The sequence below is a fragment of the Citrus clementina genome, unplaced genomic scaffold, assembly GCF_000493195.1.
Source record: "Citrus clementina cultivar Clemenules unplaced genomic scaffold, Citrus_clementina_v1.0 scaffold_8, whole genome shotgun sequence".
Classification (NCBI taxonomy): domain Eukaryota; kingdom Viridiplantae; phylum Streptophyta; class Magnoliopsida; order Sapindales; family Rutaceae; genus Citrus; species Citrus x clementina.
The window spans coordinates 914,805-937,954 of NW_006262022.1; the positions used below are offsets into that span (position 1 = coordinate 914,805).

The 23,150-nt window shown below is 35.2% G+C and overlaps 3 protein-coding genes across 3 annotated transcripts; 2 read left to right on the forward strand and 1 right to left on the reverse strand.

Moving 5' to 3' along the window:
- The first annotated feature begins 9,234 nt into the window (after nucleotides 1-9,234).
- Nucleotides 9,235-13,274, forward strand: LOC18035309. Its single transcript, XM_006422514.2, has 6 exons — nucleotides 9,235-9,576; nucleotides 10,074-10,260; nucleotides 10,753-10,917; nucleotides 11,067-11,231; nucleotides 11,845-12,125; nucleotides 12,219-13,274. Exons 2-6 carry the CDS (start codon nucleotides 10,128-10,130, stop codon nucleotides 13,014-13,016), a joined length of 1,542 nt encoding a protein of 513 aa, XP_006422577.1. The 5' UTR covers nucleotides 9,235-9,576; nucleotides 10,074-10,127; the 3' UTR covers nucleotides 13,017-13,274.
- Nucleotides 13,275-16,555: 3,281 nt separating this feature from the next.
- On the forward strand, nucleotides 16,556-19,571 carry LOC18033839 (pre-mRNA-splicing factor syf2). The gene is made up of 6 exons (XM_006422518.2): nucleotides 16,556-16,724; nucleotides 17,063-17,219; nucleotides 17,692-17,891; nucleotides 18,038-18,278; nucleotides 18,933-19,069; nucleotides 19,166-19,571. Exons 2-6 carry the CDS (start codon nucleotides 17,099-17,101, stop codon nucleotides 19,391-19,393), a joined length of 927 nt encoding a protein of 308 aa, XP_006422581.1. The 5' UTR covers nucleotides 16,556-16,724; nucleotides 17,063-17,098; the 3' UTR covers nucleotides 19,394-19,571.
- Nucleotides 19,572-21,203: 1,632 nt separating this feature from the next.
- Nucleotides 21,204-22,813, reverse strand: LOC18034159 (probable aquaporin PIP2-8). Its single transcript, XM_006422521.2, has 4 exons — nucleotides 22,393-22,813; nucleotides 21,886-22,181; nucleotides 21,647-21,787; nucleotides 21,204-21,552 (listed from the first exon to the last, which is right to left on the reverse strand). Exons 1-4 carry the CDS (start codon nucleotides 22,685-22,687, stop codon nucleotides 21,433-21,435), a joined length of 852 nt encoding a protein of 283 aa, XP_006422584.1. The 5' UTR covers nucleotides 22,688-22,813; the 3' UTR covers nucleotides 21,204-21,432.
- Between the last annotated feature and the right edge of the window lie 337 nt (nucleotides 22,814-23,150).

Genomic DNA, 23,150 nt, shown 5'->3' on the forward strand with positions numbered 1-23,150 from the left:
GTAGTGTCTCCTTGGCCGCCGTAGCATAACAACTCCTTGCCATCCTCTGGTCGCCTTTTACTACGCCAACCACTCCATTTATTCTGTATTTCAGCGCCAAGTAATGCGTGGATACAACGCATTGGCTTATCCTCATGAATGGTCTCCCCAGTATCATCTGGTAAGGGCTTCTTTCCTCTACCACGACGAAGTCCAGCATCATCGTTCGTTCAGACGACTTTGTCCCCACAGTAATCGGGAGTTCAATGATCCCCAAGGGAGTTAACCGTCCCCCTCCAAATCCTTTTAAGGAAGTATTTGTCCGCTCCAGCTTTAAATCTGAAATCCCCATATCATCTAGGGCTGACTTAAATAGAATGTCAACTGAACTGCCCGTGTCCACCAGTATTCGCCGCAATTCTGTGCTAGCCACCGATGCTTTAATCACTAGTGCATCCTCATGAGGATATAAAATACCCTCTTCATCCTCATCTGTCCACATAATGGGAACTTGTCGCACTTTTGCCTTCTTGGTTGCTGGCAAATTGAAAAGCACTTATTTGCTAGTCAGGGCGTATCTCCCATAGTTCTTTCGTGCCCTGTTCGAATCTCCGGCCAATGTTGGCCCTCCTGCTATCACACGGATGGTCGGTTGTTCACGTTCCAAATCCCTCTCAACTCCTTCATCCCGTGTGTACTGTGATTCCATGACAGGGGATATTCCATCTACATACTCGTCCAAGTATCGGTTCCTCACTAAATCCTCCACCTGAATCTTCAGGTCACGACATTGGCTGATAGTGTGACCGTGAGTGTCATGGAACTTGCAGAATCGGCTCTTATCCCGTCGGTGAGTCGGTTTTGTTATTGGGGCTTGAGGGTACAGCAAGTTTCGTCCCTCGATCCTCTCGTACAATTCCTCCATAGAGATCTTTAGTGGAGTGTATTGTCTATATGTCAAGCTCTGGTCTACCAGCTGAACTGCTCGGCTATCATGAACGTCACCTCGGGCTGGCATAGTCGCTGACTGATCTGGTCGTCTAGCCCTGGAATTGGTTGCATGTAATGCTCTGGGAGTGTTATGATAGGGGTCGGCAGCCATCTGCCGGAATTCTCGCTGCCGATCCGAGAATGGGGGACGTGGAGGTTGAGCCCGGTTGTGCTGGAACTGTTGTGATCTCGGAGCTATGGGGTAAGGGCGGGATCGAGCTGATGTTCCGCCCCTTACTGAGGGTTCCCCAGCTCGCTTTCCCGACCCGCTCCCATTTGGAGTTCTCCTTTCCTTTCGTCTCAACTCCTCCAGCTGTTCACTCTTTATCTTTGCCGATTTTTCTTCTTCGATTTCGATATCTCTCTTTTCCTGCTCATATCCTGCTGAATAATTCTGCACCAGGGGGCTTCTCAGGTTATACCATAGCCGGCCTATCCTCACACCCTCCTTTAAACCCCTCAACGCCTGCGGGTGATTGAAAGCTCCCAAATCAAGTACGGCTCGGTGGTATCGCTTTACAAAATCCCGTAGGGACTCGTGCTCCTCCTGTTTCATCCCCATCAGTTCCATCATGTCGTCCTCTGGGGCTACTGCCCCTCGGAACTGCTCGGCCAACTCCTGGCACATCTGCTCATACCCCTTTATACTTCCACGAGGCAGCTTGCGATACCATTCTCGAGCTCGTCCCTCTAGTGTCAACGGGAACGCCCTGCACCTCTGAGCTGATGTCAGCCCCTGCACACCCGTCATATCGTTGAAACGCTCAATGTGCACCAGTGGGTCACTTCGTCCAGAGTATTTGAGGTCGGGGAAGCGGAAATCTCTTGGAATTATGGTACCCATGATCTCGATTGATAACGGAGATTCTTCATCTAACATTATCCTCCAGCTCGGGGGCTTTCTCTTGCCCTGTATCTCCTCTATCACCTGCGCCAACCTGCGCACCTCCCCCTCCAATTCTATAGCACGGTTAGGATCACGCGTAGCTATCTGGTCTTGCTCCTGCTCGGCGTTCTGCAACCGCTGTCTGAGCTCTCCTTCATCAACATTGGCACCTCGGCCAGTAGTTTCCAGTACCCGTCCGGGGCGAGTTTGGTCTCTCCCTTCATCCCCGTGTTCTCCTGGGACCCGACCAGTACTTCTATGGGGATGCACCCCATTAGGTTGGTCAGCGGGCGGAGGAATGTCCTCGACTCTACGTCTCCGGAGGCTGGGTTCTGCTCCGACTTCATCTCTTCCCACGGGGGTTTCACAATCCCTTCTCCGCTCATCCCTCAGCTCAAACAATATGGACGCGAGAGTCTCCATTTGTTTCTCCATCCGCTCCAGTCTGTCTTGCATCATCCTCTCTCGGGCTTCATTCGCAATTTCCCGAAGAGTGATTGTCTCCCCAGCCTCGTTATCCTCCCTCAAAGCGTCCTTCCTCGTCACATCCATGTCTAACCGTTCGCTATTTCTCCGGTACTTCCTAATTCGGTGGTAGCTTTTTATCCAGCTTCCCACAAACGGCGCCAAAATGTTGATGCTTAAATCTGCTCGTCTTTGGACCGACCAGATTCTTTCACCAACGTTTGTGTTATCTACTGTTGCTCGTTCACTGGGATTGGAATCGTCCTCCTTTCTCACAATAGACATGCGCTCACCAAAAACGGATCAGAGACGCCGGTGGTTTTTCCGGCGTAAACCCTCCGATGCCTAAGTTAGCTCAAGGTGTTTACGGGAAAACAGTGCAATTTAGATCTCAAAATGGTTTCTAAATTATTCGGAGTTTTATAAGAAAATAGTCTGGTTTCAATTTGGCAGCGTTTTCCCCCTCTCAATTTTTCTATCCCCATCTTCATCGATTTCTCCTTCTTTTATAGCCGCTGTCCCCACGTTCCCGCTTGCCCTTCATCCCACTTTTTTCGGGTAGTGGTAGCCTCTCATGGGGCTCTAACTGCTGCATTATGGGCAAACGTGGGATCTCGCGTCTCCCGCAACGGTTCTGGGAAAGCACAACTACCGTGATTCTGTGAGATCGTGTTTCCGCTTTTCGGGGGACGGGTACCGGCTCGGTATGTGGCTCTGGTCAGTATTCGTCTCTGATCGACTCATGTTACCCCTGTTCTGCTCGTACCATTTGGCTGAGGTGATTCATGCCGGGATGGAAGTAGTATCCTGGCCGACCTGGTGCTTTTATTTGCTTAATAGTAGTATTAAAGCTTTGTATCAATATTGGTATACATGCAGAAGAGAGAGATGATTTATGGTTTAGTGAAAAGAGAAACACATAAAGAGTTCAGTTTTGAGCGTACATGTACATAGAGAAACTTCTCAAGTAATTAGATAGTACTAACCTCGTGAGGAAAAAAAAAAACCATTTAATTGAGTGTAACATTAATATTTTTAGAATGTGCGAATGAATTACGATAATTATATTATTTTCACAAACATTGATGTGAAAAAAAAAATTGGTCTCTTCAATTAACCCACGATATATGTATCTAGTAATGAAATGTATAAACTTATTTTTATTCATTCTATTCTCATTTTCTTATTAAGAAAGGCTAGCACGCATCCAACAGATTTCAAAATAAAACGTTTTGTTTCATGTCAATGAAGGTTCTGTAGAGAAGAAAAAAAAAAGATGTTTTCGGTATTTGAATTGTGAAAAAAAAAATCATATAATTATATTATTACTTAAATATAATATACAAAAGGAATTAGAGGCGGTGCCTTTTAATTTATAATTAAAGAAATTAAATTTAATATTACAAAAAATACCTATTATTTATTACTCTTGATAACCATTTATTATACCCACACCATAGACTATCTTAATTTTATTTTTCTCAATTTCGTTAATTTAGCTCTTGAATTTTTTTTTTTTTATACATGTGTGTGTGTATTACAATATATTAAATTTCTTACAAGGTGCGTGATTCATGGAACCATTTAGAACCGATCAACATATTAATTTTCTCAAATCAATCCAAAGTTAATGTAGTTGAACAACATTCATCCATTAATTGCAATCAATTTAATGATCATTTAGAACTGATCAATCCAACTCTAACATATGGCAAAGTGGAAAGCACAGAAATCGATCGAACGCATTCCCAACAGATTATTCAATGCCAAGACGTGTTCGTTAATTACCAAAAGTAAAGTCAATTTACACTTTATTCCCTTAAAAACGGTTTCTTATTCATATGTTTCATCATCCACTAAATCGGTTTCTTATAGTTTAGATACAACCAAATCAACCATTATTAATTCATAAAATTATTATGTCAATTTGTCAATTTAGCTCACATCGATCTGTTTAATCGGTTTTGCATTTATATATCATAAATAGGGATGGCAAATATCCAATGATGGACGGATATTATTCATCCAAACACAAATCCATAATTATCCATAATGGATATATCCATATCCATATCCAGTAATTAATATTGGATATGGATATGGATTTTATCCATATAATTATGGAGATCCATGGATATCCATGGATATTTTATTTTTATTATATAAAAATAATAATATAAAATAGTTAAAATTCTAATATTAAATTTGGCTATTAAACTATTTATATTAGTAATAATATATATATATATATATATATATATATATATATATATATATATATAATAAAATGCCGGTCCGGTGGTTGGTGGTGGTGGTCCGGCAATTTTCCGGTGAAGTCCGGCGACCTTCCGGCGAAGTCCGGCAGGGTTCCGGCGACCTTCCGGCAAGGTCCGGCGGAGGTCCGGCGATATTCCGGCGAATCCGACGGTGGTCCGGCGACCTTCCGTCGAGGTCCGGCGGTGATTCCGGCGATATTCCGGCGATGTCCGACGGTGGTCCGGCGATGTCCGGCGGTGGTCCGGCGATTTTCCGGCGGATGTCTATTTATAATATTAAATCATTAAAATAAAATAATAATTATTAATAATATTAAATAAGTTAAAAAATTAAAGGGTAATTTTGAAAACTTTAATTTTTAATATAAGAGGAATTTAAAATTTTTACTAGTTAATATAAGATAATATTAGATTTTGTTGTTTTTTTTTATTTTAGTTTAACAATATAAATTTTTTTAACTTTAAATGGATAAATTAATTGGATTTTGGATATCCATTAAATATCCATACCCATCCAATATCCAATTGGATATTTTTAAAAATATCCATATCCATATCCAAGAAGAGTTTGGATAGATATTATCCAATCCAATTGAATTGGATATATGGATATCCAATTTAGATGGACCAATTTGCCATCCCTAATCATAAACCATCTCTCTGTCTTCTCACACACACACACACACACCCCCCCAACATTGATACAAAGATTTAATACTACTATTATTAGGTATAAATTGTTCTTGCTACTTTTGTGTGGTCACTTGGGTATTCACCATTAATATCTGCCTTTTTGACATATAAAATAATTAGGTAATATTGTTCTTGTTACTCTTGTGTTATACTACAACAATATTGGATATGTTAGGTTTCATCTTCTTAACAGCACAATGTAAACGTTGGTTTAAAAAAAAAATAAAAAATAAAAAAAAAAGAGGAAGAAAGACAAATTGTGGTCAAATAATAATTTTATAAAGACAACTTTAGCAATAGAAAATTAATTAAGAAAAAAGGGTATAGGAAATAAATAATAATATGCAAGCATGGTCGGCAAACCAGCGGTTCAAGTCGAGGACAGTTTGCCATATTACATGTCTTTTATAAGGGATGTGTTCCAATTAATATAGATTGTCCCAAAAGTTGATATGAGCTAGGCAATTGTATATTTATTGCTTTATTTCGTATTGGATGGTGTAGGTGCAGAGACCCCTTTTTTTTTTTTTTTTTTTTTTAATACAACTAATATTACTTCGTATATTTACACAGCTATTTTAGCGTACTATAACTATTTCAGTAGACAACCGTCCACTCGTATTTTGTAAAAGAAAAAAATATAATTAACTTCACTTAATCATTCTTAATTGAAGGAGAGTGAGTCCCAAAGAACTCGAACATCTGCTCTCACATTAGTACTCGTACAAGTTGAGGATAACATTTTTGTTTCTTTTGTATGAAATTATTTTACTACTACTATTTTTTATTTTTTTAAATTTTTTTTTTTGGAGTTAAAGTATTATTAAAACATCACACGTGCCAAGGTTAAAAGTAGTCAATTTGCTTTATCAAAAAAGTCAAAGATTACCAGCGATGTTATTTACTGAAGACATTGCAATACTCCTTTCCCCTTGGAAGTTTGAAATAAGGGATGAGTTTCATGATAATTTGGTTCCAATATTCTCCTAATCGTTAAAATTATTATACCATGTATTCAAGTAATACTGATTTATTACAACATGGTTAATCTTTTGGCCTATTTTAAATCCTTAAAGGATAAGCCAACCTTAATTAACTCGGTTGCTCAAATTAATAGTATGTGAAAGGGGCTAAATTAGTGAAAAGAGAAACATAGAAAGAGTTCAGTCCTGATGAAACTTTTATAGTTGGATAGTTCTGTCCTGATGAGAAAATAAGGCATTTAATTAAGAGTAATATTATTATTTTTAAGAATGCGTGAATGAATTACAATAATTATTTTTAATTTCAACAATTATATTATTTTTACCAAAATGGAAATTAAAAAAAATTGAGTTCAATTAACCTCGCCTTATTTGTATCGAGTAATAAAATTTATAAACATATTTTAATTCATTCTATTTTGATTTCCTTGTTCAGTAAGATTAGCAGGCATCCAAATGATTTAAAGTAAAATGTTTTGTTTCGTGTTAACGAAGGTTCTATTCAAAATTAAAAAAATAAACGTTTTGGGTATTTGAATTGTTAAAAAAAATTCATATAATTATATCGTTACTAAAATATAATAAACAAAAAGAATTAGTGGCGGTGCTTTTAATTTATGTTTTAAAAAAATACTACAAGCACTTATCCTTAAATTAAATTTATATTAAAAAAACTATTATTAATTACTCTTGATAACCATTTACTATGCCCATTCCATAGACTATCTTAATTTTATTTTTCTCAATTTCATTAATTTAGTTTTTTTTTTCTTGGTTATACTTATATATAGATATATTTCATTATTTTAGTTCTTAAAAGGTGCGAGCGTGATTCATCAAACCTTAATAATCAAAATGTATAGTTGCTTTTACATGCATATCAACTACTTTTGGAAGTTCATTTGATGCTGTCGAATATTCTGAATATTTATGTATAAACTCTTAAGTCTTCATTAACAAAATTATTGGTGGATTATAAAATAATCTACAAACTCGTGAATCACCTGATGAGCTACTCTGTGCTACGGCCTACGGTCCATAACCTCCCCCCCCAAAAAAAAGAAAAAAAAATGATTTCATTAGATTCCCAAATCCCAAGAATTGTGTGGTGATTATTTGATTTGGAGGGGGGAATCCAAAAAGTCAATCTAATTTACGTGACTTCTCGCTGCTGCCACGTGATACCTAACAATTAATCTTTTCGTAATGTAAAAGCCTTTACGTGTGATCATCAAGGAAGCACGTGTCATGCCTGTATTGTGTTGTCCGAACGATGGAGATTTTGTTGAATGACTTTTTATTTAATATTGCATTTCGTAGGCGGCGTTTGCGAAGCCAACTTAACCGAACTGCACAGCACAGCACAGCTTAGCTGTTACCTGTTACTTGCCTTGCTGCCGTAAGTTATTATATTTAACCGGACAAAACTACGTTACAGAATCTGTAAGCTACAGACTGCGGCATCAGCCGTTGGATGTGGTTGGATGTGGAGTGAGAAACTAAACAAAAGAAAATCGGATGGTGGGATGACGGGAGATGTTTGTTACAGAATCTGTAACATAGACAGGTCCTATTTAACCAGCAATTTAAGGGGGTCTCATGTCTCATCAATGAGATTCGGATTCCAATACTTCCGTTCCTTAGAATCATACCAGCTTATTTTCTTTCATTTTTTTAATTTTTGTTCTAGACCTATCAAGTTTTGTGTGTAGGGCAGCCATTTTGCCCAAATTATGTATAAGTTGAACTATAGTTTGAATTGGAGGTCGATTCTAGTCCGATTGCTCCACCTTCTACTTTTTGTGTTCTTTTTTTTAAAAACTAAGTTTTCAACCTTGAGTTACAAGTTTTCAAGATTTGACAACCGCAACATCACATCTATTTATAATAAAATTATGAAACTTCTCGATGATATTAAATGTTTTTTTTATCAAACGGCGTATCTGTTATTGAGAATTTCCATACGCATAGAAAAGACTGTACGGAGGTGGAGAAATTTTCTTTTATCATTATGAACTGAGAAGTAGTTTCATCGTTTGTGAGTAATGTTTTATTAAATGAGCCTCTAATTTTTAAACTACTTTCATCTCACCTAACGGTGAAATTAAGATTTTGATTTGATGGAACTCATATTAGAAAAATGTAAAGTTGATTAAGATATGAGATCTCACCTAACGGTAAAATCAGGATTTTGATTTGATGGAGCTCATATTCGAAACTTGTAAAGTTGATTAAGCTATAAGATCAGAACTGTAAAATTAAAATAGGCCAACAAAATAGTTTATGGTGAATACATCATAAAATTCAGTAGGCCATGGCAGAATTATATAAAAATGAGATGGCCAAATGGAAAATTCGTAAAAAATAAGCAATTTTTTCAATTCAATTTTTTGTTTTTCCTGACGACTTGGGTTGCCTCGAGTTACGCCGCGATGTTACCTAAAATTTTAGCAATCTCTTTTCATTATTATTATTATTATTATTATTATTATTATTATTATTATTATTATTATTATTATTATTATTACTTCTTTTTTTTGACGAAAAAAGAAAATCATACAATTAATATATCAAAGTTAAAAAAATCTACATGAAAGAGGTGCATCCATCACTGAGATTATGTTATGAGTTTTGTATTAAATGTTAAGGCCTCTGTTTAGTATGTTAGGTAACTGTAACTTTTAAAAATTATAATATTAAAACATTTAATAAGTACGGATTAAAAATTAAACTAATTTTCTATCATATTCATATAATAAAAATTAATGTTAAAAAAACCAAACTTGCCGAACGGTCTCTGGTTAAAATTCAAACTTGGGGTGTATGGTGCCGGGATTACACAAATGGACAAACGCGCATCAGACGCATGAGAGTCAAAAATTGGGTTGTTGTTTCAAGTCAACGTTATGTTAACGTCAGACTCAGAGTTCCCTGTCGTCAGTAATTGGGACGAATTTGTAAAGGAAGCTTCATTTTTTCTCAAGTCTCAACGCTAGCGTGGTGTGCTGGTCAACAAATGTAAAAATTCCAAGTGATTTGAGGACAAATATATTTATTTTTATACACAGCTATGAGCCATTCATTTGTTTCGGTCAATATAATACTGCCGCATCTAGAAAGTTGGCGATTGATTGTCAGAGAAATCTTTTCGAGCGAAGAAAAAAAGCAGGCCTGCAGCATCAATCAAAGCAAAGCAGCACAAACTTGGGAAAAGCTTTATCTGGCTGAAAGCTCATTCAGAACTAGGCCTTGAGCTACACCGCCCGCCCCAACCAAGCAATAATCTTGCTTAAAGCTCATCTGGGTATCTCTTTTTTCTTTCTCTTGATTTTTTTTTTTTTGGCTAATTCATATGTCTTTGTATGGATTTGGGTTTCTTTTCTTGCGAGGGATTCTTAGTGCTTATGGTTTGTTAGTGTTAGTTGAAATGGCCATGCTGTTGGTTTCTAATATCTCTAATTATTTTTGCAATTAATCAATTAGTTATGAATTTGTAACTTCTTACATACCTCTAGGATTCTTGCTTCAAGGGAATTTTGACTCTTTCTGTTTCTTTCTTAAGTTTGGTGGAGAAGAATGAGTTTGAAGCCCAAAAGAAAAATAAAAAGATGCTAAAAGATTTAATCAATAGAACAATGTGCGGGAGGGGCAAGAAGTCAAGGGATCGATTGCCCCCGCATACCTGAAAATTCTTTTGTAGGGTGGAGCGGAGTTAGGGTGTGTGCAAAAGAATTTGCCAAGTAATATTAGAGGGGGGTAATTGTCTATTTGCTTGATTAATGTTTCTTGATTTTGGTACAGGCTGTGTTAATCCTCCTTTGAATTAGCAGTGGTTTGGGTGAATTCAAAGGACACATGGCTGCTGAGAACGGAAGAGTTCACCCAAACTGCCTTAATGCTTCCAATCCCTATCATGAATGCGGTATGGCTTGCTTGGAAAAGATCGCTCAAGGACACGGACATAAGGAAACCCCAAAAAAGAAATTAGGTAATTATTTTTGTCAGAATTGTCGTATGTTTCAACATTTTTGAAGTCGAATGAGAGTGCCACGCCTTGTTTTTTTTGTTTTCTATATCAGTTGAGTAATCTTGAGAGGTGGTAAATTTTCTTCAAGTTTCTTAGATTGGTTGTGGTGCTACCTCTTGCTTGATGAGAAGCTTTACTTTCGTAACATTAGTTTAACAAAACTGAAATTCCAATTAGTTCTTCACTGCTATTTTGATATTTTCTGTCACAAATCATTTCTTAAAGCATGCATTTCTTTGTGATTTATCAGGTTACATTTTAATTTTTGGTGTAATTTTGACATGTTGGTTAAGTCTCATGTAAAATCTGTAGCATTCTCTTTCACGAAGTTCTGGATGGCTATCAAATTGATAATGATCTAAAAGAACAGTGGGATCAGATTAAGTTTTTGAACTATTATGGCTTCATTGACCTCTTGCTGAAAGTAGGTGCAATTGTTTCCGTTTCCTTTAGATTATCACAATGGTGTAAAAGAAGGTGTAATTAGCAAAATGAAGAATGAAGAGAGGAAAGTGAACCCAAATTGCATTAAAGCGTCTAATCCTTACCATGAATGTGGTGAACGTTGCTTCAAAAGAAATGGCGAGGCCAATGCTCTGGGATTTAAAAAACAATCAGGTGTTCTTTTCTTTGTTCTTTTGTTTTACTTCTTTCCCGATTTTGGGGAGCGTCAAGCTTACGATGGCGTGGGCTTCAAAAGTGTTCGAATCTTAATGGTTTAGTTGAGCAGTTACTGAAAGTAGGTATGAATTTTCCATTTCTTTTAGATAATCACAATGGTGTAACAGAAGGTGTAATTAGCGTAAAGAAGAATGAAGGGAGGAAAGTAGACCCAACTTGCATTAAAGCATCTAATCCTTACCATGAATGTGGTGAACATTGCTTCAAAAGAAATGGAGAGGCTAATGCTCGGGGTGTTAATAAAGAATCAGGTGTTCTTTTCTTTATTCATATACATTCTATTTCCTATCAAATTGTTCATACTTTTCCCGTTTACATTCTTCTTCTTCTTCTTTTTCTTCTCTTTCTGCTTCTGCATTTGCATTTGAGTAAGAGACCTCGTCTTCTTCTTCTTCTTCTTCTTTTTTCTCAGTGTGTGGGGGAGGTTAGCCTTCTGCATTGTGAGCAAAGAAAATGCAGATGAGCACAAGTAGACAAGTAGATCTTTAAAAAAGAAGATAAACTTATAAGAGAAACTAATTATTGAAATGAGGAGCACAGAAGAGAGTGAAAAACCTCTTTTAGCCCAAAAATCTTGTTATGTGTTCTCCATTTTATGAACCAGGAAGAACCGTGAAATGTGCTGCTGTATAAAGCCATCAGCCATGTATCTGTCCGAGAATGGAGGAAATCCAATTTCTGCTTGCAGAATTAGGCTCATTATAGGATTCTATGTATTTTGGCACAATTTATGAATTGTTTCTGTTTTTGACAACATTTGATAACAATTGAAGAATCCACTTTGGGAACAATCTGATTATCTGGGATGTGTCATCGCTTTGATGTTTGATTCCTAAGACGGTCAAATTTTCATTTTTATCGCAGGGTCCTGGAGCTTTGGCAGGAAAAATAAGGCATCTGATTCTCAGCCAGGGTCGCCTCTAACCCCTCGAGCGGTTGATAAGGTTGCTGTTGGAGGTCAGAAAGCTAACGGTCAACATGCTCGATCTGAAAATTATCCTAAGAAAAAGGTGGAATCCGAGAATGGCAAGTCCTTTTCTCGTCCTGAACATTTTTCTAGAGAAATTCATCCGGAAGATCATTCTCTTAACAAGGAGAAAGTTCGATCCACTCAGTCAGTGCCTCCATCTGAAAACATCAAAATGGTGCGGTGCCTTCTCTCTGCCCCTCTTAAATGTGTTGCATATTTTCTTTTTTCTATATTCATTTGGCTCACATACGTCCTCTTTTTCTGACAGAATGATATGTCCAAAAGCCCTCCAAAGGAGAGTGTTACCTCCCTGCCTGGTGCATCCCCATCCAAGAATGGAAAAGATAACAAGGTTCAAGCTCCCATTGAGATACATCATAGTACTGAGGATGGTGGAGAAGACATTCCTAGACCAGCTGATGGGTCTAGGAACTTCAGTTTCTCAGGAATTGACCTCGCTTCTGGAGACAGTGATGATGAAGAGGCACAATCTGTAATTTCGGATTCTGTGTCCGTGGGGAAATACCATGTGAGAGCAAGCATTTCTTCAATTCTGCAATCAATCATCAGCAGATATGGAGATATTGCAGCAAATTGCAATCTGGAATCAAATTCCATGCGCGCATACTATTTAGAGTGTCTTTGCTCTGTGGTTCAAGAGTTGCAATCCACTTCACTCATGCAGATGACCAAAGCCAAAGTCAAAGAAATGATGGCTGTTCTTAAGGACGTAGAATCTGCACAAATTGATGTTGATTGGCTGCGAAATATTCTCAATGAAATCTCAGAAGCCATTGAGTTCAGTACTCAACATCAAACAATCGATGCAGCAAAAGCCAACTGTGTGAATCTTCTGGAGTCAACAAAGAAAGAACTAGAATCCCAGATGAATGAATTAGCTCTGAAGGAAAAGGAGGTTGCTGGTCTCAAGGAAAGTGTTGCCAAAACCAAAGCTCGCTTGAGTGACCTCGAATTGGAATCTAATCGCTTGGAGCAGATTATTCAAGCAACACAATCCAAGGTAACAAAATTTAGCCAGAAATCCCTGGCTGATGAGATCTTGTAATGAATTTGCCAAGGGAGCTCATTTGAGTCTTGTTTTCTTTTTTGGAATGCAGTTATTAATGCAATAAGGCAACATGTAATTGGTTGATATTAGGCTTTGCTTTAGTATTGAACTACTACAGTCACATAGTTGAAACTTGATCTTGGCCAGAATGCTGAGAGGTGTGCAAGGCATTGTGTTAAGTAATATAAATTAATCTTGTATAAACTAGCCATCTGGGTTTGTGACTCTGTTTGACCTGGGCTTACCTGTACTGTACTGCTACCCCTACACAGACCATTATTTACAAAATTCAATCTTACACATCACATTTTATTCATCAGGATATTTACGGCGTTGCATTTTCAAATGTGGTCCTAAAAATAGAAAATTGTAAAATATTTTTCTTGATTTTTGAAACTTTTGAAATTGTTTTTAGAGTTTCGTATAAAATCATTGGCATTTTACACAAAAATACTAATTGTTATATGTTTAGTGTTTTAGTCCCACCCGACTTCCCAATGTATTTAAACCGCGACGACAAAAAATAAAGAAAAGTTACAATAATGCGAGTGCCTTTGTTGTATTTTGATTATATATATATATATATATATATATATGTATGTATGTACTCACACACACACATACACATATGCATATATATAAAGTGAAGAAAATGTTCGATCACATGTTTTAATAAATGGTGAAGAATGTGTTCAATTACGTGTTTTATAAAACATATTTTTTTAGAAAAATAATAAAAGAATTTAAATTATAATTAAAAAAGGAATTCATTATTATGCCTTGGATATTGTATTGTATTTTTGTGATTTATAGAGGTAGTTGGATATTGTTTTTGGTTTACCATTTTCTATTTTTCAAAAACGGAAAACAATAAAACAAGTTTTGTGGGCATTTAAACAATGACGTTTCCAATTTTCCATCATTGATGGAAAACGAGTACAACTCATTTTATCCCACCTTAATAAAAAGGAAAAAAATAAAAAATGTCAAATTATTGTTTTATATTTATTATGCAACCATCGATTCTACAGCTGGCAAAATTTGACATAATTCGATTATTCAACACGAACACGACACGAATAAATGAATATGAGTTGTCAAATTTGATATTATTATTAAATGGGTCATGTCTGGGTCGATACGATTTTTTTGGGTGTCGGGTTAAAGTTCTTTATTTATTTATCCGATCAATGATATAATTATATTTTCTATTTTTAAATTAATTTGTAGGTTCTTATCATCTAAACTTATATATTGGACATGATTCTCTTTTTTTATTTTTTTATTTTTTTTACGATGAACATATACATTTTATAAAATTTTATTTAGATTTAGAAGTTCAATAGTATAACTGTGTAAAATATTAGTAGACATGTATATTTTTTGATAATATCAATATATAATATTATTTACATAGATAAAATTAAAACTTCAATGGTATAAAATGTGTAACACTTTGGTAGATGTGTGCGCGCGCGGAAATGTTTAATATAAATTTTGTTAAATATATAAATATTAAGCAGGTTATTAGATAATCAATTTATTTTCAATGTCAGGTTAGAATCTTAGTATTTTGACACGATTATTAAATAGGTCGTTTTTTTATTGAACTAAATTTGACACAAAATAAAACTGACATGACACAAATACAACCTAATGACCCATTTTACCAGCTCTAATCGGTTCTACTCTTACTTTTTTTTCAAGAAAACACTCTTAAAAAAGCAATTCTGGCGAGCCCATATGTCTCCCACTTTCCATTAAAACTCAACTGTTCGTTGAATAAAATAAAAAAGGTAGGTCTCATGGTTTGGTGCATTCATAATCTATTAGAAAAATTATGAAGTATATTTTTATATTTTTATTTTCGGATGCTGCCTTTAAAATAAGTTATCAAACGCATTTTTAAATCTACAAAAAACTAAATCATTCATATATTATAAAAAAATATAAAAACACCATTTAAAAGATAATACCACATGTAATTACACACCCTAACTTAGGTAGTGTTTGTTTTTTTTTATCTGAAATCTGAATGGGTCTAAATTTTTCTGAAGTTTGAATGGGTCTAAATACAAAAATTTGAATCACATGTTTGTTTTTCTTTTTTTAATATCTAAATATAAATGATATCTTGTTTATTTTTATAATAAAAAACACCTTAAACTTGATTATTTGACATTTACGTCCTTGTAAATTAAAAATAAAAAAAGATTCTATTTTATAGTTTAGGAAATAAATTATTTTATAGAGATATTTCTATAATATAATATTTACTTATCATTCAGATTTTTTTTCATTCAGATAAAAGTAACAAAAGTTTACTTTTTTTATTCAGATATAAATGTCTGAAAGTCAGACATAAGTTACAAAAAACAAACAAGTAAATTTAAAAAAAATCTGAAATTAATAAAATTTCATACTTCAAACATTTAACAAACAACCTCTTAGAGTCTGTTTGGGATTACTTTTGGAAAGTTCAAAAGTAATTTTAAAAAGCTCAAAGTTAATTTTGGTATTTAGTAAAGTTATTTTTTTAATTTAATTTTGAAAATTATTTTATACTTAATACAAAATTATATATATCCTCATATATATTATAAAAATCTAAAACTATCCTTATTAATTAAAAAAATAAAATCATTATCCTTAAAAGAGATTAATATTATCACCAAGTATATTGAGATAACAAAATAAAAAAATTTAATAATATAAAATACTTATTTTAGTTATCAATTTTTATATATACAATAAAAAAAATTCTATACACATGTTTATAAATGCATTAAAAAAATTTATTCAACATTATGTTCAATTCAATTCTTTATATTTTTTCAGCAATTTAACAGTAAGATTTACTAAATATATATGACTCATTTTAAAACTCACAGTACCTTTAAATATAAATTTTATCAAACGTTTAACTAATTCTCTTTATAGCTAATTATTTTTACGGTATAGTTAATAGTAATAATTTTTAAAGCTACAATATTATCAAACTAAACCTAAATAAATAGATTATAGTTTCTATGATTTGTAATTGGATAAATTTTGCATTACTCTTCTCATGAATTAACTATTTTAAATTATCCTCCATAATTTTAAAAACCTCAAAATTTTCTCTCTTTTTTTAAAAAAAAAATAAAGAAAAAATGAGGATGTAAGTGATTTTTATCTTAAGAAAAAAGAGAGAATAAATTGAAGTTTTAAAAAATAAGAAAGTAATTTGAAAATAATCACCTATAGTTGGGGTCCTCCCCAGGATACCTCGTGATTATATCAAAAAAAAAAATTTACTAACTTTGAATTTCGAAAACAAATAATCAAAGTATGAGTAATAAAATAGTACTGCCCCTTAATTTGTCGTCTTTATTATCTGTAAAATAATTTTATATAGAAAAACGAATTTTAAGCCAGATTCAATGCATCCTAATTAAATTTTATCTCATATAATTTATTATTACTTTATTCAATTAGAAGCATATATAATTCTCCAGTATTAAACACATTTAAAAAAAAAATTGATACTGAATACATTTTCCATTTTCTTAAACATCTTTTTCATTTTTCTAAAAACACCATCTTAATACCGAATGCACCCAAAAAATCCCTAAATCAAATACCTGAGTCGCTCGCACTTCGATCAATTTTTTTATCAATCAAGTTTTGAGAGAGAGGATAGTAATCAGAGCTGTTTCTTCACCGGTTAGTTTACGACATCTTTCAAGTTTTCGCTGGATGTTTTAGATTCTAGGTGCTGCTATTTTATATCTATTTGGTTGCTTAGAAGAAAAAAAAAATTCAAATTCTGGGGTTACGATTATTGAATTTCAATTGATATCGATTCATTTGAGCTAGTGTTGTTTCTAAGTGCTGTACCGAAAAGAAGTTCAAATTTGATATATATGCGTAAAAGAATCTCCTTTAGCTGAAGTTTTAGAGTTAAATTAACACTCAAGAGAAAGAAATTCAATTTAGGGTTTTCGTTTTGCTAATTGAGTCTCTCGAATGGAGGGTTTTAATTATTGTAGTGTGTTGTTCAGGAAATTGAAGTTTTGTTAGAAGAAAGAGGTGAAATCATGGAAGAGAGAAGAGTGCATCCTGATTGTATCAATGCGTCAAATCCGTACCACGAATGCGTTGATTATTGCTTCAGAAAGATTGCTGAAGCAAAAGTTCGAATGTTTGAAGACGAAAGAGGTAATTCTTCTTCCTTTATTCCATTTGATTGTTTATTTGTTGGTTATAGTTTTTCCAATGAGGTGTAGGGTTAGGGTGGAAAACATGGCCGTGTGTGACCTTCTACATACTTTTTTCGAGAAAGTGTAACGGCCACTTTTTGACTCCATGATATTCTAGAAACTAGGGCGAAAGATGCTGTGGCCAGTGTCTAGGATAGGATTTGATCTTATCCGGAACATATCATCTCTTATTTAATGGGATAATGCATGTTTTAGTTGAAAGTGTTGAATTTTGGCAAATACTTTCCTCCTGTTTGACTAACTCGATACTTGCAATAGCTACTCTAAAGCTCTATGCTATACCTGAACCATGTTTAATTTCATTGTTGTTTGAAACAAGTGATAGTGGCAATCAAGAACCATGTTTGATTATTTTTGCTTAATTTTACTTGATATTTCCATTCTTAAATCTCAACTTTACACAATTTCAGAAGCCGTTCAGGCAAGTGGCAGCAGTGGTCAGTCTAATACATTGGCTTCTGACGTGGCTGAGGACCTACATCATGAAAATCCTAAACTTGAAGCAGGTTCAGATAGTGACAATGACAAACCAGCTGAGGAGGATGTGGAAGGAGATTTTACAAAGCTTACTGGAAGACAGAAAAAACTGTTCGAGTTAAGACTTAAGATGGTAAGCTTTCATTAAATAAGAGGCATGCTTTTAAGCTGATTGGAATTTCTCCCTTTGTTTATATATATATATATATATATATATATCTTATTTTTCCTTTCAAATTTGATTTGTTATTGATGGTGCTGTTGCCTGCATACTTGCAGAATGAGGCAAGAAAAGCGAATCAAACAGCAATGGTCGCTGAAAAGAAAAGAATGGAACCTCCACAAGAGTCTAGGGGAATATCTAAACAAAAGTGGCTTGAGGAAAGGAAGAGAAAGATTGGAAAACTTCTAGATGCAAATGGTTTGGATATGACAAAGGCCTTTATGCTAGATACACAAGAAGCTGCAGAGGCAAAATATAAGAAATGGGAGAAGGATCCTGCCCCATTTGGTTGGGATGGTGAGCTTGTGTCCTTGCATATTTTGACTTCACTTCATTCTACATATACTTGCTGGTCTTTTCCCCTGGTTCTATTCACATATTTGTGTACTTGTATGGTTGTGCTACAAAAGAGCATGCAAATATATTTTATTTTCTTCTATTTTAAACAAAAATGAGTACACATATTAGAATCATATCCAATATCAAGAACAACTTAAGATTTGATGAATTGTCCACTTTTGCATTAGGGGGTTCACTGCGTCCAATTTAATTGTGTTGGAGCTCCTTTAAATTAGATCATGGGAGTATTCAATATTCTGGACAGGCATTGGAATTAAGCAGGAACGTGCATGCATGTGGATATTTATCTATTGAAATTTCCGGGTGACTTGGAAGTTGGATGCAAGGTTGTAGATATGTTATCTTACGAATCAAAAAGTTCTGTACTTAGCTTGTAGCAGTAAAGATTTCATATTGCTGCATGAATGAATTTGTCGACTATCGAGATGTTCTTAACAGTCATTTTCAACTTTTTCTCTTGTGCTTGTGTTAAGATTACTTTGATTTTCTAAATGAGTGTATGGTTAAATGTGCTATTGAAAAAATGAAACTTGATTGTATCCTAAATTACAGAATTAACGAGTACAAAGCTAACCTATATTGTTTTAACAGTTTTCAATCAGAAGGCATTGTACGATGCATACAAAAAGAGAACAAAGAATGTTGAGGTTGATTTAGAGGAATATAACAAAATGAAAGAAGCTGATCCAGAGTTCTACCGCGATGCTTCAAGCCTTCAGTATGGGAAGGTACAGTTCTGTTGCAAAATTTGGTGCATTTTGGTAAAATTTTGCTCAAGTTTAGGTACCGTAATTCACAAATTTCATGTTCTTTTATTTCTGTAGTCACCGAAGATTTCCGAGGATAAAATTGACAGGATGGTGAAAGAACTCAAAGACCGGGAAGAAAAACGCAATTCCTTTAGCCGAAGGAGGAGGTTCCATGAAGAAAAAGACATTGACTCAATCAATGACCGTAATGAGCATTTCAACAAGAAGATCGAGCGAGCATTTGGTAAATACACACTGGAGATCAAAAACAATCTCGAACGAGGAACTGCCTTGCCCGACTGAGGTACTTGGCAGTTGTAACACTTACATTATTTTGCAATGAAAATCTTTTGATTTGCTTGTGTATGGTTGTTAGTTGTCGGACTTATTGTTCAGTTTGATATTTGACCAAGTTAAGGTGAATTTGAATTTTGGGTTAATATAATGTAATCAGGATATGCTTTTTCACTGCTTTTATTAATCCATCTTCTTCTGCTTTATTTCTAGACTGTTGTTTGATCTAGCTCACGAGTTTGAATTACTAAATACCTGCTGTGAATTGTTGCTGCTTGGCTGGGAGGATGTGTAAACTCAAGCAAAGATTTACTTGTGCCTATTACCGTACGGTGAAACGATATTACCATGCGTGATTAAGCAACAGAACCGAACAAATATCATGACAATTAAACTTAACCTAGGAGTTGGCTCTGGGAGCTTGTATGTAATCGACGGAGAACATTAATGTCAAAATGTTGCAATTGTGTATCAATATGGCAAATGTCATTCAAATGTTTCAAATCCCGTCTAGAAGTCTTAGGTTAAATGTTTGATGTGTCGTCATTCAGATCCTTGAGCCTCTCGGTAAATAATAGACACCCGAGGTAAGTGAATATCAATCGAGACCTTTGGTAATGGCCTATGTAGAGAAGCTAAGCTAAGCCAAAGCTAACCCAATCAAAGCTTGCCCAATGAGGAAGCTTTGGTTGAGTCATTTTGAACCGCACATGCTTCAGTCATTAAGGCTATCCTCGTGATCCTTTTACACTCTGGACCACCGTAAGCTCTGCGGACCACTGGCAGCATGATTTTGGCAACCCCCCAATTCAGGACCACCCACTCTCTCTTTCTCTCGCTTTCTGATAAACCGTTGTAAAGATCGAATTACTTTTGTTAAAAGAAGATTACTTTCTGATAAACCATGTCCCATGATTTCAATAATGCCATTCCCGCAATCCCACTTTTTGAAAAAAAAAAAAAAAATTGTAAATCCAAGGAAAAATCACATTTCTTGTTTTGGATTTTTTTTGTAGGGGAACCGTTGTGGGGCTTGATCTGATGATAGAGATGGACCCATCACACTCACCCACCACCCATGTGATGCCATACATGCCACCCCATTATCGCATGACACGTGGAAACATCAGAGCTGGCAGTTGGGTCCAAAAGCTTTCCCAGTGCGCAGTGCCAATGCCAATGCTAGCAGCATTTAAATAAGAGCTTTCCAGCGGAGTGAAAATGGTTTGGCAGCATACACAAACTTACAAACTTAAATTACCCTTATACCCCCAGCGAAAGCATCTTCGCTTCTTTCAAAGTGCTATTTGCAAAGACACTTGGCATGCATTAATTCTCATGTCAAGGTGAAAAAAGAGCTTTTTTTTTTTCTTTTTTTTTTAAAAGAGATCCATCCCATCCATTGAATACTAGCTAATTTCAACTCATCAAGTTCAATCTTTTGCCAATTTTCATTCTGACCCAATAGCCTGCGTGGCGTGTATATTGATTGTAGTGCTACGCAAGTAAATTAGTAAACTGCCACTCGTTTTTTCTTATAATGTTTAAATATATAAATTTAAGTCTCCATAAAAAATGATATGAAAGTTAATTTCAGTACTCCGTTCAGTGTGTTAATTTCAGTGTGTTAATATATAATGGTGATCCTAATTATATAATATGATCATAAATATTTATTATAATATATAATATAATATCAACAATAATCTCTATATAACAGAATTAAAAAAAAAAGTTGATAAGATAAAAAAGGGAGAAAATAAAAGATACATCATAGATGTATTAAAAAAAATAAAAGATGATAGGAAAGAAACGAAACTAGGAAAAAACAAACATCACCACTACTCATTAACAATGATTCACGGAGACAAAGCTATAGCTACTCAATCAAAATATGAAATGGAAAAATAAAGAGAAGGGTCATAATTATCATAGCAAACATCATCTCATAATAGACACAAGCGAACAAATAACAGAAAGAGAGAAAGGAAAAAGAGATAAATAAAGCTATTCTGGTTGGTGGTTCATATTCATCATAATTTGCTTTCTTAGTTTGAAGGGTTGCTGCGGAATGATCCCAAAGCCTTGATAGCAGCAGCCCTCAAGATGTACTGGTGGTATGCCGCTGCAGCCAATGCTCCAACGAAAGGACCAACCCAGAAGATCCACTGGCAGAAGATGACACACATATTATTTATTTAGTATATCATAGAAACACAACAAACAAACACAAAATTCAGATATACACAATTTTTTACGTACATGGTCATCCCAGGCCTTGTCATTGTTGTAGATAACAGCAGCACCAAAGCTCCTAGCAGGGTTGATGCCCGTTCCAGTGATGGGGATGGTGGCCAAGTGAACCATGAACACAGCAAATCCAATTGGAAGTGGAGCCAAAACCTGCAAGCCATAGCCAAAAGAAAAAAAAAATTGAAAATTTAAAGGCCAAAATTAGTAACCACATTGAACGTGCGCTAAGGAGGGCTACTAATACATACGGGCACGTGAGAGTCACGAGCGCTTCTCTTGGGGTCTGTGGCCGAGAAGACTGTGTAAACAAGCACGAAGGTACCAATAATCTCAGCACCCAAGGCTGATCCTTTGTTGTAGCCAGAAGCCACAGTGTTAGCACCACCACCAAGTGAGTTGTACTCATGCTTCATGAAGGCCTTGACCAAACCAACACCGCAAATGGCACCCAAGCACTGAGCCACCATGTAAGCCACAGCCCTGATCAATGATACCTTCCTTGCCAAGAACAGCCCAAACGTCACAGCAGGGTTAATGTGACCACCTACAACAAAAATAACACAACCAGTTACCAAATCACTCAAACAAACCAACTGGGTACTCTTCAAAATTTTAACTTTGCACATGAAAACTTGAAGTTTGTAGCTTGTAACGAAAAACTGGAAAAAAACTTCAAAACTTGCAACTTTTGTACATGGGCAAGCTTAAATATAGAAGCTTGTGAAAGGGTTTGTGGGGTTTTGAGTTTAGCTTACCAGAAATGCCAGCGGTGCAGTAAACAAGGACGAAGATCATGCCACCAAAGGCCCATGCAATACCCAAAAGGCCAACACCACCACAGGCATCACTTTGTTTCTTGTGGCCAATGACAGTGGCAACACTGACGTAGAGGAAGAGGAGAGTGGCCACGAACTCGGCTATGAGAGCTCTGTAAAAGGACCAGAGCTTGAGCTCAGCCATGTCAATGAGTGGTGCTGGTGGTGGGTCCACGTAGTCCTTGCCATGGTGATGGCGGTGAGTTTGTCCTTCTTCATTCACTTCCTTTGACATCTTTCTTTCTTCTTCTTCTTCTTCTTCTTCTTCTTCTTCACAAGATTTTGATTTCTCTTTGGAACAATCAAAGAAAAGCACACAGCCTCTCTGGTCTCGAGAAAAGCTAGCGTCTGTGTCTCTGGCATTTTTTGGTCCCTATTTTAAACAGGAAAGGTGGTGCATTTTTGGATAAGCCAAGGGTATTTCTGGAATTAAGTATTGGTCCACTTATATTATTTTTTTAATTTTTTAATTTTATTTTTTGTGTCGGGAGTAATATATTACTTATCAGAAAAGAAATAATCATTTACTAGTTACTTCTCCCCTAATTTGGCCATAAATAAATGTATTAGAGAATCAGAGCACTTTTTTGTTTTTTTTAAAAAAAAAAGCATATTAGAGAGTACTTTAAAAGAATTAGAAGTCCCTTGAACCATGAGAAATTCATCAAAATCTTTGTAACAACAAAAAATTATGACAA

What these genes read in the sequence shown, in the direction of transcription:
- LOC18035309 (XM_006422514.2), top strand. Translation starts at nt 10,128, where the DNA reads ATGGCTGCTGAGAACGGAAGAGTTCACCCAAACTGCCTTAATGCTTCC. An exon ending in GGGTGTTAATAAAGAATCAG is followed by an intron (nt 11,232 to 11,844) that starts GTGTTCTTTTCT and finishes TTTTTATCGCAG; the next exon opens with GGTCCTGGAGCTTTGGCAGG. An exon ending in CATCTGAAAACATCAAAATG is followed by an intron (nt 12,126 to 12,218) that starts GTGCGGTGCCTT and finishes TTTTTCTGACAG; the next exon opens with AATGATATGTCCAAAAGCCC.
- LOC18033839 (XM_006422518.2), top strand. Translation starts at nt 17,099, where the DNA reads ATGGAAGAGAGAAGAGTGCATCCTGATTGTATCAATGCGTCAAATCCG. An exon ending in AATGTTTGAAGACGAAAGAG is followed by an intron (nt 17,220 to 17,691) that starts GTAATTCTTCTT and finishes ACACAATTTCAG; the next exon opens with AAGCCGTTCAGGCAAGTGGC. An exon ending in CAAGCCTTCAGTATGGGAAG is followed by an intron (nt 19,070 to 19,165) that starts GTACAGTTCTGT and finishes TTATTTCTGTAG; the next exon opens with TCACCGAAGATTTCCGAGGA.
- LOC18034159 (XM_006422521.2), bottom strand. Translation starts at nt 22,687, where the DNA reads ATGTCAAAGGAAGTGAATGAAGAAGGACAAACTCACCGCCATCACCAT. An exon ending in CTGCACCGCTGGCATTTCTG is followed by an intron (nt 22,182 to 22,392) that starts GTAAGCTAAACT and finishes TTTTTGTTGTAG; the next exon opens with GTGGTCACATTAACCCTGCT. An exon ending in CTCGTGACTCTCACGTGCCC is followed by an intron (nt 21,788 to 21,885) that starts GTATGTATTAGT and finishes TATGGCTTGCAG; the next exon opens with GTTTTGGCTCCACTTCCAAT.